Raw genomic sequence first — 16,037 nt, 5'->3', positions numbered from 1 at the left:
ACAAAAATAAAGCTTGCAGAGTACTTTGCATGTGAGAACACTTATTTGGAAGGGGGATATTTAAGTCTGTTTATTAAGTGTACCTAAAAGCAATGTATTTTTGTGTGAACACTCGTTTTCAAATGACATAAAAAAATGTTGGCATGGAGCAACAGAAAAACATTTTTTTTATCTCGATAGAGGTGTGATAGTTCTCACCCTCGCTGTTTCTTTTGATGCTGCTGTCAACAACAACTGCTTACTGCGGCTCAATGTGCCAACCCGAGATAGAGCCGAGTGTACAGTGGAGCCGGCACGCTGTGCTGATAAGGAGGCATCTCAGACAGGGCCACACAGAGATGAAATCTGAAGGGTTTGGCCTGCTGATAAACTGAGAACTTCATCCTCTGCACTTTCATCCTCCTGCTGTCGTCACTGACCCACATCCATCTCCAGATTCCACAATTCATTGGTTTCTATTATGGTGAGCGGGAGGCTTTAACAGGGGAATTAGTTTTGAATGTGCTATAGAAAGTTGATATAAGTTCCTTACACAGTTTTCTTGGTTTCTTGTCCTCTCAAGAGCCCACAGAAAGTTTACTCCTCTGTATGGTAGCTCACCCTCACCCGGCCTCCTCCTGTGTGAGCGTCAATTATTCATAAGCCTTGGGTAGCTAACTTGAAACCGATAACCCACATGCTATTTATACTTCATTTTAAATGAACAAATACTTAACTGTGAAGTTCCAGGCAGCTTACTCGTGTCTGACGGCAGAGCGGCTGCAAGGGAAGGCTGAACCAGTGGCTGCAAGGTGTGGGTGAGACTGTAAGGAAGAACTCGGAGGATACTGCAACACCTGTAACTGAAAAATGGATGTCGGATGCTAGTTTTTGTACAAAGAAATTCTGGCCCTGATGAAAAGTTTGAAGCTTCATTCATAATGTTGACAATTGGAATTTGAAATCCAAATTGTAATCCGTCTTGTTTAAACCGGGGTTTTCTACATTTAGACAGAACAAAAAATTAAGGTTCCCCTTCTGTTTTTAGTATTATACTATTTGTAGAATTTGATTCCAGTGGTGCCTGATTCCTGTGATCCAAAATGTAACTGGTCTTCAGTCAAAAAAAGCAAAGGGTAGAAAGAATATTATTTATAAAAATTCTTTACATGTTCTTAACTGATGTGGGGATTTTACCCAAAATACCTGAATTAACGTGGCATTCTAGTTGCAATATAAAAGCATATTCGATAAGACTGCTGCCTATGTGTATTTGTGTTAACTTATTTAATTTAAAAGGCAAAATCATTTTATTCAAATTGAGGATTTTGTTCCTAAAATTGTTTTTGTAGGGTGATACAAATTTGAGTGCTTCTAGTTGATATTTAAGTCTATAAATCACTGACAGTGCATAAAGCTGATAAGGAAATATATTCGTACCCGAAGTGGTGAGATGTAGGTCTCATTATTTTAACAGTATATTGCATTGTGTCATATCTGATTTTATAAAGTTATATTGCTTTTTGGAAATCACCCAAAGTTATCGCATTAAGATTTCACAGCCAGTTGTCAATCAGTTTATGATCTAAGGGAGATGTCAGGTTGGAAACTTGGTAGGAGAAACTGCTTGTACTGTATGATGAGATTTGGTTTCACTGATCCACAACAATCAAACACTCACACCCTAAACTCTAACCAAATCACACCCAACTCACTGCTTGGACACAAAAAGAAGTACACAGTAAAGAAACAAAAGCCAACGTCAATATTATATCATGGGCCAGTGTGGATTACACTTAACAGTTTTATTTGGAATATTAAGACAATGAAGCGTAAGCCAAGCACCAAGAGTGACAGCTACAAGTGTCGCATCATACGGCTCTTTAGAATGAACAGGTTATACTGGAAAACAACTGTATTTTTTTTCTCTTTGAATGGTGAAGCAGATGCACGGAACAGACAGTGAAATGTGAAACATGATTATGCCATTTACACGCTCCAAATCCTACCTGACAGCAGAAGTAAAGAAAAAAAAAGGGTAAGGAAAGAAAAAAGAAAAAGCAAGGAAAAGCAGAAGAAGAAATGGAACGGCGATACTCGTCTGACGACAGCTTGCTCGGCCTGTGGCAGTGGCTGCGGCCCGGGACTTTAGAGGAGGGCTCTTGTGATTGGTCAGAACGAATAAGGCGGTCTGGGAACACGGCGGTGCTGCGGAGTGACAACCATTAGTTCCCATCTTTGTCAAGTCCTGTTGCCTTGGGACCCACATCCACACAGCACAATGTGCACGTACAGCATTAAAGTGACAGACGATTGCAACCATTGTTACACTACACTCCATTGCATATTAGGGAGAACTAATAATGAAAAATAATAATTCTTTCATACATGTTTTTCTGTTTGCATATAGCACTTAACTCAGCTTTCTAAAATATATATGGGAACATGAAAAAAAATAATAAAGTTTAAAATATATTTTGTTTTGTTTGTCCTCTAAGGGCTGAAACCATGAGTCGTACCTAGGTGGTGGGGGTGGTTAAGGAGTCCTTCATGCGAGGGGTGTTGCTGTAGTTTAGTGGGACAGCTAGCGTCTCAAACCAGATCCACCCAGTGGTTTCTCGCCACAATCGAGGCTCTCATAGTGCAGCTAAATAGTGTCATACTAATGACAATATAAGGTCAAAATAGTTCACGGCAATTTCGTCTTTTTTCCTTGAGAACATAGAATATACATGTAAACACCAGTCGCTGCTCTCCCTTTTTTTGGGGGGTTGGTGGCGGGAGTAACACAGAAAGGTGGTGCTGGCTAAATGTGGTCCATGTTATACACATCCCTGGCTTTAGGGGTGGGGTGGTGGGAGGGTGTGGATAGAGTGGTGCAGGAGTCTTAAAACTCAGAAATTAGTTAGCATTTTAGCATGTTTGGGTTCACTCGTCTCAAACGTTTCTGTCTGTGGTAAACAAAAACTTAAGAGATTTGCACATTTTGTTCAACAACGTCAATAAAATTCCCCACATGTGAATTTCTGAAGCTTCTATGCTTGGTGGCTGCTAACAAATGGCTAAACGCGACGACTAAACGAACAGTAGCCACCTTTAGCTTAGCGGTTGTGACACACGGCCAAATGTCCAGCCATAGTTTTTTTATAGCCTTAGGTAAGCCAATTTATTCTAGGGATTGCATTTATACCTCCAATATAATACATGTCTTGTTAATATGTAAAGATGAACCTGCTGAACAAAGTGTGCAAGTATCATAAATGTGTGTTTAGCTCAAATCTTAAATTTTGCAATAGAAATATGTCATTGCTTTTGGTCGAGAGAGCTTGTGATGCTAGCTTCCGGGTTTGGCAAACAGAAAACATTATCACTACACCACTCTATAACGGGGGTAGTGCAGGTGTCAGAAGAAATGTGATAGCAAATGTGTGCAAATTTTTTGTGTTCCAGACAGTTAATGCACCAAAGAAGATTAGAAAGTATTTTCAATCTATTAGATTACTCCATCATTCATCATACATACAATGTTTTTTTTTCTCCTCCTAAAACTACGGGTTATATGGCAAACATGTGCTACGGTTAATGTCAGATACTTCCCATGGGGAAAACTGGGTCGAGAGGGTCCTGGGACTCTCCTTGCAATGGGCCTGCCTGAGAATAAAAGGGGTTTTGGGGTGGATGGGTGGGTGGGTGGGTGGGGGGGGCAGAGAGGCTTTGTTCATAGGAGTCACTGTCATCACCCCTCACAGTCCACTCTGCGTCCTCCCTCCACTGGAACCCTCCGCGTGGCTCTGTCCGTTACACTGATACACCCCCACACAACACATGGAGAACACACCTCCGTCACCACAATGCCTGAATATAAAGTGAAATATCTCAGGACCGCCAGCTCTTTGCTTAACACTCACACAAGTCTCGCCATTTTCAGCTAAAACACAGACAGTGCAGTCCATAAGAGATTTGGACCGTTGGACATTTTCAGTTTGGGCTCTGTAGTGCAGCATATTGGATTAGAATTGACAACTAAAAATAAAGATTAAAGCGCCTTTTAGTGTTGTTTGAATGATTATAACCATCTTGGATGTATAAACCTCCACCCAAAAGTATTGTAAAGCAATGATCATTAACATACAGGCAAGATGACCAATAAGGGGCCAAGACAGAATGTCAATGATTGGCCAAGTCTCCTGACTTCAGTCCACCTGAGGATATTTTTGTATTTACCAAAACAAGTAAGACTGAAGAATAAAAGCCTTGCAGTAGGGCTGAACAAGTCATCAGAATTGTATCGCATCGGACTATTGCAATGTCCGAATCCTGTCAAACTATATTCTACTACAATGCAAACATGAGCAGTCCCACTGATATGAATCATATGGCAATATCAGATACAATAATTGAAGATTATAATTGGCAGAAGACCACCATAGCAGACAAATACTACAAGAGGTACATTTATACAGCAATGTGGATAAAGTTGTCACTAAGGATAACTTCTTTTAGTCTAGGTCCAATATGCCAGAGTAAAGAGCCAATACGATGAAACTTTTCCCTGTCCGCACACTTCCAGACTGCACTGTAGAACACAATTACACGATTAAAGTGCTATTTACTTCAGCGAATCCCTAGCCTTCTCTGTGAGCCACAACAGGAAGCCATCTTTCCTCCTCCTTAATGTTAACATGGGGTTTGATAAAGACCCCCCCTTCACATCAGCACAGTGATGTGAGGGATGTGGCCAGATGGAGGGAGAGCAGTTGGATAGAATAATACAAATAAAAAAAGGCTTCCCTCAGCCACACAGCAGCCATAAGGCAACACAGAGTGGCCCTTTTAGTACCCGGTAAATTTAACATGGTAAAATTAGCCTGTGATTGGTGCCTGCAAGGGGGGGCGGGTCACTGTAAAGGATGTTATTGCTTTGCAGGAGCATGATGGACAGGTGCAAGTGAGCTAATGTGTGTGGGTTTTCATTTCTTCTACTCGACAGTGTGGATGCTAAAAAAATCCAGAAAGTGCACATACAAGCAAATGTCTACCTTATTCCCCTCCTCCGCTCAACACTCACTCCTGCCCCTCCTAACACATACACACACACGCGATATTCAAGCTTTCTGAGAACAAAGTGCAGGGCAACGGAAAATGATCGGGACTCTTATGTGAAGAAATGTTCACAATGCAGGAGAAAACATTAAAATGGGTTAGGGAGATATGAGAAATGTTAACCTACAGCAATTATCTTTTAGCACCTGCATAAAATGTGTCTTGTTTCCTGCCTGATTAACGAGTGAAACACGTTAATGGTTTGGCGGAGGTAAGGTTTTTATTCGGCGTTAATTTCAGTGTGTAGGTGTGAGCTCGACAGGGCCAGGTTCTGAATAAATAAAAGCTGTCGAACATACTGTAGTGTGGAGCTAGCTTTCACTGGTTTGAAATACGACTAGTTATTACACACAGATGTGTAGCAAGAGCTTTGGTCACAGGCTCAGATATTCATGGGAAACATTTGTTCGTGATTCATCCTCACTGGTGAGAACTACAATTCTCTAAAACACGGGCTGATGCGTACACACAAACTAAAACATGAACTAGTTTGAGAACTGATTTCAATGTGTGTTTGAGCTTTCATATTTTAGTTTACACACATCACCTGGTGGCATTCTGTGATTATATTTGTTAAAAAACACGCCACAAGGGCTGCTGGTCTTCACCCAAAGTCATGTGCAAAATCGTAAAGTAATTTAATTTCTTTTAAACTAAGTGATGTGTATTGTTTTTATTGCTAGAGCTAGAACAAATACTATTTCTCAATAAGTTGACACCTAATTGCTGACATCTTTCATAAGAGGTTGGATCAAAACTCAAATTGTACACTTTCTTCAGATCTGTATGTCCAGATGTTGCAGATTAGACATTCATATATTTCAATATGCTACAGTGGGGCTGGCATTGGACCCACTAACAAACTAATACTGCGATAGCTGGGAGAAAACGGCATGCTTTAGCGAGTGAAAACACATTGAACTAATGAACAAGTTATCGATTCAATAATCCGTCATAGCTTATCCAACATAGCACCGCTGAAATGTTATCAAAAACTTTAACGTGCACCATAAGTAAGTGAGCTTGGAGCTCATGCACCTTTTCATTGTTGTTCTCTTCAGTCCCTCCTGCTGCAGGTTGGACTGCAAAGCAACTGATTATGGAATAAGATAAAGGGTTCTCTTAAAAAGGCACATAGGGTACACTTATTCTCCCCTCCAGATGAGAACCAAACGGAAATGAGCGGCTTGCCAGCAGCACTGTTTTTGTCCCAAGTAACAACTAAAATCATTCAGATGACGTAACTAAGCTCTGAGTAATGCCAACCACTCCAGAGTCGAGTGTTAGCCTTTAGTGCTATTGCTATGACTATAATGCGACTGGGCAATAAGGGGGTTTGTTAGTGTCTAAACCTTATATATTAATAAAGTTGTAAAGTAGGGGACATTAAGTCCTAAAGGCTACATTACCTCTTTCCTGTTAGTGACGCAGTGCTTTTCATAAAAACGAAATTTAAAATGGTTTCATACAAGAAATATAAATTAAGTAGGGAAATGTAATGCAATCAAATCATGGGTGTTCATGATTTCAACAAGCAGATTCTTGCTAAGTTCTCCCCAATGTATGACAATATGGTGTCCTGTCATGAGACAGCGTATTCCCAGACAAGCCTGAGCAGATCAATTCATCCATGTTTTAAAATCGAAACTCCATCTTTTTGTCTCACTTGCAGCTCATCACACGTGCTTTCAATTCCTGCGAAGACGTGTTCGTATTCCTTACTCTACGTCAAAGAGCTCGATTTTATACAAGATGAAATGAACTGTGCGCTCAGAGCTGAAGCATCTGTGGCTAATGAAGAATGAACGGACTGATGTGACAACTGTAACAATGGTAATTGTTCAAAGGGACCGATGGGAGAACATATCTCGTTTTGAAAGCGATGCTGCAGTGGGAATAAAGTTGACAAGTTCAGCTTGCTGACTAAATAGGACACAGTTGACGGATTCATCATTTACTATTACTGCCTTAGGAGGAAGTACTTTTTTTCAAAGGACTAATCTGTAGTACTTAAAAGCACTTCATTTCCCTGATGTGCTGTCCTGAACTCATGGACCCTCTGAGAATCTGTCCCTGGCTTAGCTGATGCTCATTGCGTGCAAAGAGGTGGCAAAGAATGTGCCTTACGAAGCTCCATCCATGGGACAAGCTCTGACTGCAATAAATCAAAACCTCTCAACCCACACACACCTTAAAACCCTGTCGGGAAGGTGCTACGCTAGGTGCTTTGACAAGCTAAGAAAAAAAAAAAAAAATGGAGAAGTCACAAAGTGAACTTTACAATGTAGCCATGTGGGCCTAAATAGCAAATTGCGATGAGTAAGGGAGGCATGCAGGCAGGTCTACAGGCAGGGAGATGTTGTGGGATCAGGCAAACATTTAGCACAAAGCAGGAGAGCAAAGACACAAAGCACTGATATTTGTGCCTTCCCTCCCTGTCAAAACAACCTGTTCAACACAAAAACATGTGCTTGCCAGACAGCGTTATACTGAATATAATCATATGTATTTTCTGTGATGTAAGTAATAACTAAAACAAAGATTAGAATGAATCTTGTATAGCTTGTTACATTTAAATCCCATCCCTCACCAGAGAGCCATGTTAATATAGCCTCTAATTGGCTGATGAAGAATTTCTTAAGTTCTGTAATCCTCCTGCAGTGTGTGTGTACAGGCAATGGAGAAGCCCACCCTATTTGACCTTGAGTTGCGGTTCCCTCTCCAGCCAGCGAACTCGTACTTTCTGTTTATAGTGATACTCCTTGAGAAAGTCCTGCAGGGCAGGGGGCAGCGGCAGAGAGCCTATACCATCGTAAGTGGTCCAGCGGCAGATGGCGGCTCGTGCCAGGTGCTGCAGGCCGAAGGGAAAGGTCCGATGGAGAGGCGCAGTAAGCAGCGGTTCGAAAAACATGCAGGCGCTGGGATCCTTGTAGTGCTCCAGCAGTCCTGTGACGGTGGAAGAGTGGAAAACACAAGGGTCGTGTGCGTCGAAGCTGAAGTTGTGGTTCCACTGCTCGATGCGGGCGTGCAGGGAGCGGTTGTAACGGCGGAAGCTAACGGAGAAGAGGTAATCCTCCTGGGCGGAGTCTCTCAGCAGGAAGGTGCCCTCAGGCCGGCCGTCCAGCAGCGCCTCGGCCTCGTAGCGGTCCATTACGCCCCAGTAGCAGGGTAGAGCTGTGATCTGCATCAGGTCCGGCACCAGGCAGTGGATATAGTCTATCTGAGTGTGAACCTTCCAGGGCCCGGGTTGCTGCCGGCTCAGGTGACCGTCACCAGAGGCGTGCCTCTGCTTGGGCCTCCTGGCCTGCAGACAGAGGGTGGTGGAATCCTCCTCTGAGTCACAGTCCTGAGCTGACACCGCAGCCCCCAACACCTGTGCACAGGCCCCCGATGATCCGGCGCCCGTAGAGCTGCCAGCCCCTGACGCCCGTCCCTCCCCAGAGGCCTCTGCGGTGCAAGGAGCCAACTTTGGTCCCAGTTTGTAGAGAGAGGAGCCCGGCACTGAGGCCTCCAGGGTGTGGATCTGTGCATTAGGTGGAGGGTCCACACCTTCCTCGATGCTAAGTCTTCGGCGCTCACGCAGGCGTTCCTCCTCGTCCTCGGGTGATGGGTGGGCGGGGTCAAAGGCATCCAGCAGGGCCGTGGAGGAATGCGGGCTGACCGGTGCTGTGTGTTGCTTGATCAAGTGCCACTTGTGAGCCAGGTCGGAGCCCGGTGGAAAGGGGCAGGTCTCCAGCATGAGCTCCGTCAGGTGGATCTTACGTTTGGAGGTGACGGGGTTCTTAGATGAGCGGGGGCGTCTGCGAGCGGGCAGGGGTAAGCACAGCCCGACGGTGTCACTGAGCCGCTGTCGCAGAGAGCGGGCGTTCAGACTACGTCCTCCGGATACGGAGTCGCTCATCTCCTGGATGGAGCTGACTCCATAGCGCCGGTCCCTGCGGCTCCCGCTCCCCCGCAGGCGCCCAGACCGCCTGTCCGTCTCCAGAGAGCTCTGGGTTTTGGTGGAACACGAGTGTTTTTTCTTGCCCCCCCATGGAGCATGACGGGAATATGAGTCTCTTCGGGCCAGGGGAACACCACCTGATCCCCCCCTCACATCCTCAGAGTCCTTGTCAATTGTAATCTCTACTATCTGAGGGATGTCCGACACACAGTTGTGATGACGCCGTCCTGCTGTGACCATCGGCACTGGCAGGAGGCTCCGGGATGGGCTGGAGGATCCTGATGCCTCCGCCTCACCTGAGCTACCTCCAAGCTCCACCACACAGTGGACGCCATCGGCCTCCAGCCTGCTCTCACTGGGTCCTGAGCTGTTGTTGTGAAAGAGTGTCTGGCATCTGCTCTTCAGGTTGCTCCACATGTTGCCCACTTTCTTCATAAATAGGAGCCCCTCGGACCTGGAGATAACAGGAGACAGAACAGATTAAATCACAGGTGACGAAGACTCGAAACCTTTAATACAGAGGGTCCTAAAGATTGTCCTCCATTTAAATCCCCCAGACTACTGTGTATCTAGTAATTTGACATGGTGAGTGTATAATGGGGCCAAAGTGTCTGAGAGGTGGGTGAGCTTGAGTAGTTGGAACAGCAGAGCTAGGAGTTGCCAGGCAGACATGCAGGGACACAAGGCCACGGCTATAAATGAACCCAGGATCTGCTGGTATGTACTGTATTACAGAGCCAGTCTAGACCTGACCAAAAACTTTCCCTGTGGCAGAAGCAGATAACGCACACACACTTTTATACACCGCTGATTTATCACTCGACTAGCATGTTGACAGGGATTTGGAAGTAGCAGCACCAAACTGCGTTCAGATTTTGCTAATTTTATAGGGAGCGAAGTCACCACAGGTAGGTGGTCTGTAGAACACAAAACACTGGAGAAATCCAAAAATGCAGCATTTCTTTCCCTAACGGCCCGTCCACACTACAGCTTCGACAGCTTCAAAAACGGTTTCCAACGTGTCTGCCCATTCACTTTGAACCCGAACTGAATTGTGGGTAGCAGAGCGAAGCTTTCCTGGCGTTTCAGGCTGCAAAAGTTGAGCAATGTTCAACTTTTGAAGCTTCTGAAGCTTTCGGTGGAAGCGTCAGCCAATCAAATCATATGCCAGTACAAGCTCTAGCCAATCAAACCGCTGCTTGTGTGTCAGGGGCGGGAGATTCATGTGATTGGTTGTTGGTCGAGCTTCAGACACGGCCGCCGGCAAGCTTTTTTTGAAGCTGTAGTGTGGACGGGCTGTAACTCAGACACTGTTTCTGGATTTATTGGGGTACAAATGCTAGAAAAACCCATATCACTGCATCAAATGATAACGGCCCGTAATGGCATATGATTTGATTGGATGACGCTTCCACCGAAAGCTTCAGAAGCTTCAAAAGTTGAACATTGCTCAACTTTTGCAGCCTGAAACGCCAGGAAAGCTCCGCTCTGCTACCCACAATTCAGTTCGGCGAAAAGCGAGACAACGCGACGTCACCCCATTCAAAGTGAATGGGCAAACGCGTTGGAAACCGTTTTTGAAGCTGTAGTGTGGATAAGATACTTGAATAACTTTCAAATATGCGAAATATCCAGGAACAATCACTTTGCAAAATTTAAGTTGTAGCTATTACTTCCTTAAATAAGTTGCAATACTGCATTTGGACATTTATTACTTGAGTTGTAACTGATTAAATCAAACATTGGCTATATCAATCAGCACAAACTGCACAATGTACAGCATTTGAAAGAAAATGCACTCAAATGCATTGAAAATGTGAATCAGTAACCCTGTCAGCATTAATTGTGCTATTCAATGAACTAAAGGCACACAACAAAAGGATTTTGGACCCTCCGTCTCTTTCCCTCCCACTTCTTTTCTTTTCCATCTGCCTTTGGGCTAAAAGCAGCTATCTGACTTCCAGACATCTTGTTGATCTGCCTCAAGTTTGTCTCGTAACATTGACAAAAATATGTGATGTCTTTGCACAGTCAGCGCTGACAGACGGGAGTTCTTTGATGCACAGGAAACAAAGTGGTCTTTAGCACGTGGCAGATTAAGTGGAATTGCTGAAGGCAGTTCCAAGGCTATCACTAACAAACTCATGACGTCACTGTCATCCCCCATATTGACTGGCTTTGTACTCAAAACATATGACATGTTATGAAGTATGGGGATACCACAAAATAACAGCCTGGGATACATCTTTTGATACGACAAATGTATCTTACATGACTCATGTTCTGTGGACATCTGCATAATAAGCCTCGATAAGTTTTACACATTGTCATATTCCTTAAGACGTCCTCCTTTTGCTCTCAGAAGTACTTGTACAGAAATTCAGATTTTCACCACCATTGGCTTGAAATGAACCCCAGTGGTGTTAAGACTTTAACAAATAAAATCAAGAGAAATCAAATGCAAATTGAGAAAACTTGTTGGGTGTTAAGAATCTGATGGATTCCATCCCACAGTAGCAGCATATGTTTGCTGCAAATTCAAGTTATAACAATAAGGTTGGTACAAAGTACAATCAATAAAAGGAATTTGCAATAATCGTTTCAAATATGTGTTTTAAACTTTAAGTCTGCTATAAAAAATGAATCCCATGTCATCACTGCAACACCCACTTGCAAACTAACTCCCAAAATACTGCAGTTGATAAAGTGCTTCAAGCTGTGGCCAGGAGCAATAGATTTAATTACATTAGGCTTATTAATTCAATTTCTGCATGAATGTCAGATGAATTAACTTATATTTTAAATGCTGTTGTATACTATAACTATGTAGTTGGTATAGCTGATGCAATCAGAGATGAGATTCAGCCTACCCTAACCCTCTCCTCCCCCCCTGTCTGAAACATAAAGCAGCAATGATTTTTTTTTGGTTAGATTTAGATTAAATTCAACTGTTTATTTTTATAATTAATTGCTTTGTCAAAAGAAGGAAAATTGGTAATTGTTTTTGCATGCAACATCAAATAATTGATTCTGCAAATCCTTTTACATGTGGCATAACTACATTCAAAATATCTTTATGATAATCGACCCCTACTTGGTAAATGAAATAGTAGGATACTGAGCAATAGTCACCATGAACTGGTTAGATGCATGCAAGAGGAGCTGCCACCAGTTTACCTCATTAAGGTAAGCAACACCTTTTATTGTTCTATTCGTGTCACATGTAAAACAACGCAGCACAGGGTCTGATTATAGTTCCTCGCGTCATGGCAACAGAGTAAATTATGAACAAGCTAATGCTATTCAAAATGCTGCAAAACAATATTCAATAACAAATCAGACACTGAAACTACAATAAATTGGCAAGCTATTTTGATACTGGAATGTAATGTTAATCAAATGTGTAAGTGTGCTGATATTCTAGACTAGAACAATATGGCTAAAATCTGCCTAATTAAAACTAAAGCAGTTAATCTCTACCACAATACCACACGCTGCAGAGTAAGTGCAATGTTGACAACTCTTTATAAAATCATTTTGGCCTAACCGAGACAGGCAAGGGAAGGTTTCTTGCAAAAAGGATCAACATGGTTTAAAATGTACTTGGACTATTTGTCCAGCCAATTTGATTTTGGAAAGCAAAACATGCAAACAAGTGTCCCTCATTTGTCAAAGTTATTGTTGGAGCACAAAGTCTTAACAGCCGCAACCTACATTTGCCAACACAAGAAGTGATTCCCACCTGCGAATATCAAAACACTGAACTATCTATCTAAAACGGCATCTGACACCCTGCTGTCTTTCCTCTGAGATGAACTGGAATTGTGAGGCTAACGTTATATCAGCTACATCTCGATAGGCCGGATTTTCCATCCGGGTTGCTGTGTTTTATCCCTCAGCTTGCTAATCGCCTCAAAAACACAAACAAGGAAAAGTTCCAGGGACCCAGACTAAGAGCTAATAGGGGGCAAGGTCTCTAACACTTAAATGGTACTCAGGTAGGATTTTTTACAAAAAATAAAGTAGCATATCCTTAGCTACCACAAGCTGGATTATACCAGAATTACACAATAACAGTATTTATCAGACTGCTATGAGGATGTTCACTTTAGACACACACATGCATTAAGGCTTCACTGTCAACTGATAATAAAAAGAAAGAATTCAGACGATTAACCCTACAAGTGAGCAGAATGAAGGCTTAAAGTAACATGAAAATTGGTCTATATGAGTAAAAATGTAAGATGTCTCAAAACTCATTAACCAGTCATTTGTAAGAAGAAAAGAAAACGCAAAATGAAGGAAAAGGGGTGCTTTCATTTGAGTCTGGCGCTCCATTGACACAAGGCTTTAACGCAGCATTTTGTAGCGCTTAACATTTAATTAAATGTTAATGTCACTTTTTGTTAGCTTTACTGCATTTTGATCAGGTCGCACACTCTATGTGACATCCAGCTGTTTTGAACACACAGCTCGCCTGCGATATGCGAAACGGGACAAAAATGTTCTTAATGCTTAATCAATTAAAAGTTAAGATGTTGACATTCCTAAAAAGGACCACTAACGGCTAAATACACTTCCAGAGTGTTGGTTAGCTAATCTGCTTCGTTGGCTGGAGTCCATTATTATTACAAATCAAGAAACAACTCCAAAACAGACTTTAATTGCAGTATGGTTGAAAACGCATACGTTCCCTACATGGTTGCATGTACTGTTTTGGTGCTTCGCTCCAAAATGTCAATGTTATAAATCAAGATTAAATCATTTTAGTTATGTTACCACCTGAAAGTTAAATTGTCTCCAGCAGGACACCAATGCATTTCATATTGTCAATTTCTGCCCTAGAATTAAATATTCTGATCAAATATGCTGTTGCCATGGATAAAAATGGCCACACCAAAAAGTGTGATCCAGTCCACAACCACATAGAGCCGCCTTGAAACAGAACTAGGCTACTTCTGCTGTTCGGCAGCCCAACACACCCATTCTCCTGGGATCATACTGATCTGAGAGAGGGCTGTAGAGAAGACAAGATTAAGGGAGGACGCCTTCTCTGCTTAGACCAAACCAGAGTTAATGAGATACTTGCAGCGTTTTGCATGCTGAAAGATATGTGGGATGGCAGAAAGCAACACAGGGTATGAAAATGACAGATAAATCAGTCTTACAGATTAGTCTTATAATTCGAATCACAGCAGCAAAAACTTAAAAATAGACAAGTTACTGCAAAATGTTCACTTTTTTTCTTCATCATCATGTATTTTGAGTTAGAAAAAAATCTAAAGTTCAGATAGAGGCAAAATATGCACAGTAATACATTTTTGCAACTAAATATTGCATTGTTAATGCCATGTTTTTTTTATAATCATTACTCTGCACTTTATTAGTAATGTGCACTGAGTAATCATTTAAAAACAAATTTAAATCAGGCAGAAAACTAAGTAAGTCAATTAAAATGAACTGAATAATATACCGTAACTTGGATTTTAAGACAAACGCTTTATGGAGTTCATGTTAACTAACGTTACATTAATCCATCCCTACCATACCAAAACTGCCTTTGTAATAATTTGATGTATACAGATTGACGTGGACAGTAACATTTCATTATACTAACGTTTAACAGCATGCCATGTTTTAGATATTAGCACCAGTTTAATGTCAATAAAAGGCAACACAACGACAGATCTGACGTTATTATATCTGGTTTATAGAAAGGCCTTTACGTTTCTTGAGGCCCCACTTTTCACTGCTCTGAGCCAAGTTAGCGGACTTGCTAACACGTTAACCATCCACAGCAAATCCCAACACACCGCTAAATGTAGCCGCGATGATAATGTTGACTAGGCTCACATTTGCCATGTTTGCTTTTTGACTTCAATCAAATATGAAAAAAACGAAACTACCCTATGCTGGTTGGAAACACACATACAACTATCGTAGCTCTAAATCCAGACTGCTTCGCTAACTTGCGGTTCAGGCTTACGAGCTGTCAAAAAATGCTAACTGTTAGCATTTCCTAGAATGGGAGTTTCAAGCGTTTTAGTTAGCTTTGGCTAACCAACCAGCTAGCGAGGTTAGCATTTTAGCTTGTGAAAAAGCGACCCCAAAAAATACACAAATAATTCAAGCATTGCTGTAGTGCTCGAATATGCAGAGTAGCCAATGGTCGCATGCTTGACAAGTAGTGGTGTGTTTCTCGAATTCATATCTTACCCTTGTGCCGTTTGAAAGCCCTATTCAACAGCTCTCTTTGTCTGCAAAAAATGGCTATTAAGAGAAGTCAGGCATACATCCCCCTTGCGGACCACGGTGTCAGATGAAAGCACTGAAGGTACGCGAAAACTTGACGGTATCATCCCGATATTTTAAAAATGAATTCGTTAAATACTAATCAAATATCTTTAAAAATATATATTATTCTTTTGGTGCCGCGAAAACCCGTTCTTCGTCATGGTGGGGGTCTTCTTTTCTACCGTGGTCGCTGCTGCTTCTAGCAGCCAATATGACGGCGGTCTCAGCAGACAGAGACCCGGAGAGGCGGACGGTGTTACGCGTGATGGAAACCGACAGACAGCGGTTCAGTCCAATGGAGTAAAGGGAAAAGTCGCCCATTTCCGACAGAGCATGAGGAAAGGGAATGCCCCGGTGATGACTCCGCGTGATGGGCGTCTCGTGTCACCAATGAGCGAGAGAGGAGGATGTGGCTCTCCACTGGCAGCTACTTGGAAACGTGGAGAGGTGAAGTGATGCTAGTGGTGTTACAGCCAGGCCGGTGCTCTGTCTGTGTGCTTCCAAACGAGAGGTGCTACTTTGCGGTAAATACGATATAACAAAGTGTCAAAATATGTTGCTATAGTAGAAGTAGTGTAATATAAAACTGGGGGCTTTGAATATTGGTAATATTCTCTACTATAGAAATACTGAACATATGCTAATACAACACTCTATTCACACAGTGGACTTACATATGTTTGTAATGTATTAATAATAAATATGAAGATACAGTAGG

The 16,037-nt window shown here is 42.4% G+C and overlaps 1 protein-coding gene across 6 annotated transcripts in view; it reads right to left on the bottom strand.

Moving 5' to 3' along the window:
• Positions 1-15,730, bottom strand: part of socs5b (suppressor of cytokine signaling 5b) — a 51,823-nt gene extending 36,093 nt beyond the window's left edge. For 4 of the 6 annotated variants that reach the window (XR_013809738.1, XR_013809740.1, XR_013809741.1 and 1 more), the window contains exons 1-2: positions 15,242-15,730; positions 7,774-9,479 (exon numbers count right to left, since the gene is read on the bottom strand). Coding sequence is in view for 2 of the 6 variants with exons in the window: in XM_079690334.1 (XP_079546460.1) it covers positions 7,775-9,460 (1,686 nt within the window). In the remaining 4 variants the exon portion in view is untranslated. Of the gene's footprint in view, positions 1-716; positions 843-1,747; positions 9,480-15,241 lie in introns of those variants that run through there. The other 2 variants (XR_013809739.1, XM_079690333.1) reach the window with 2 other exon arrangements.
• Between the last annotated feature and the right edge of the window lie 307 nt (positions 15,731-16,037).

Source organism: Notothenia rossii (genome assembly GCF_949606895.1).
Source record: "Notothenia rossii genome assembly, chromosome: 6".
NCBI classification, from domain to species: domain Eukaryota; kingdom Metazoa; phylum Chordata; class Actinopteri; order Perciformes; family Nototheniidae; genus Notothenia; species Notothenia rossii.
The sequence above is the reverse complement of the archived record's forward strand: the minus strand, read 5'-3'. Positions and strand labels throughout refer to the sequence as shown.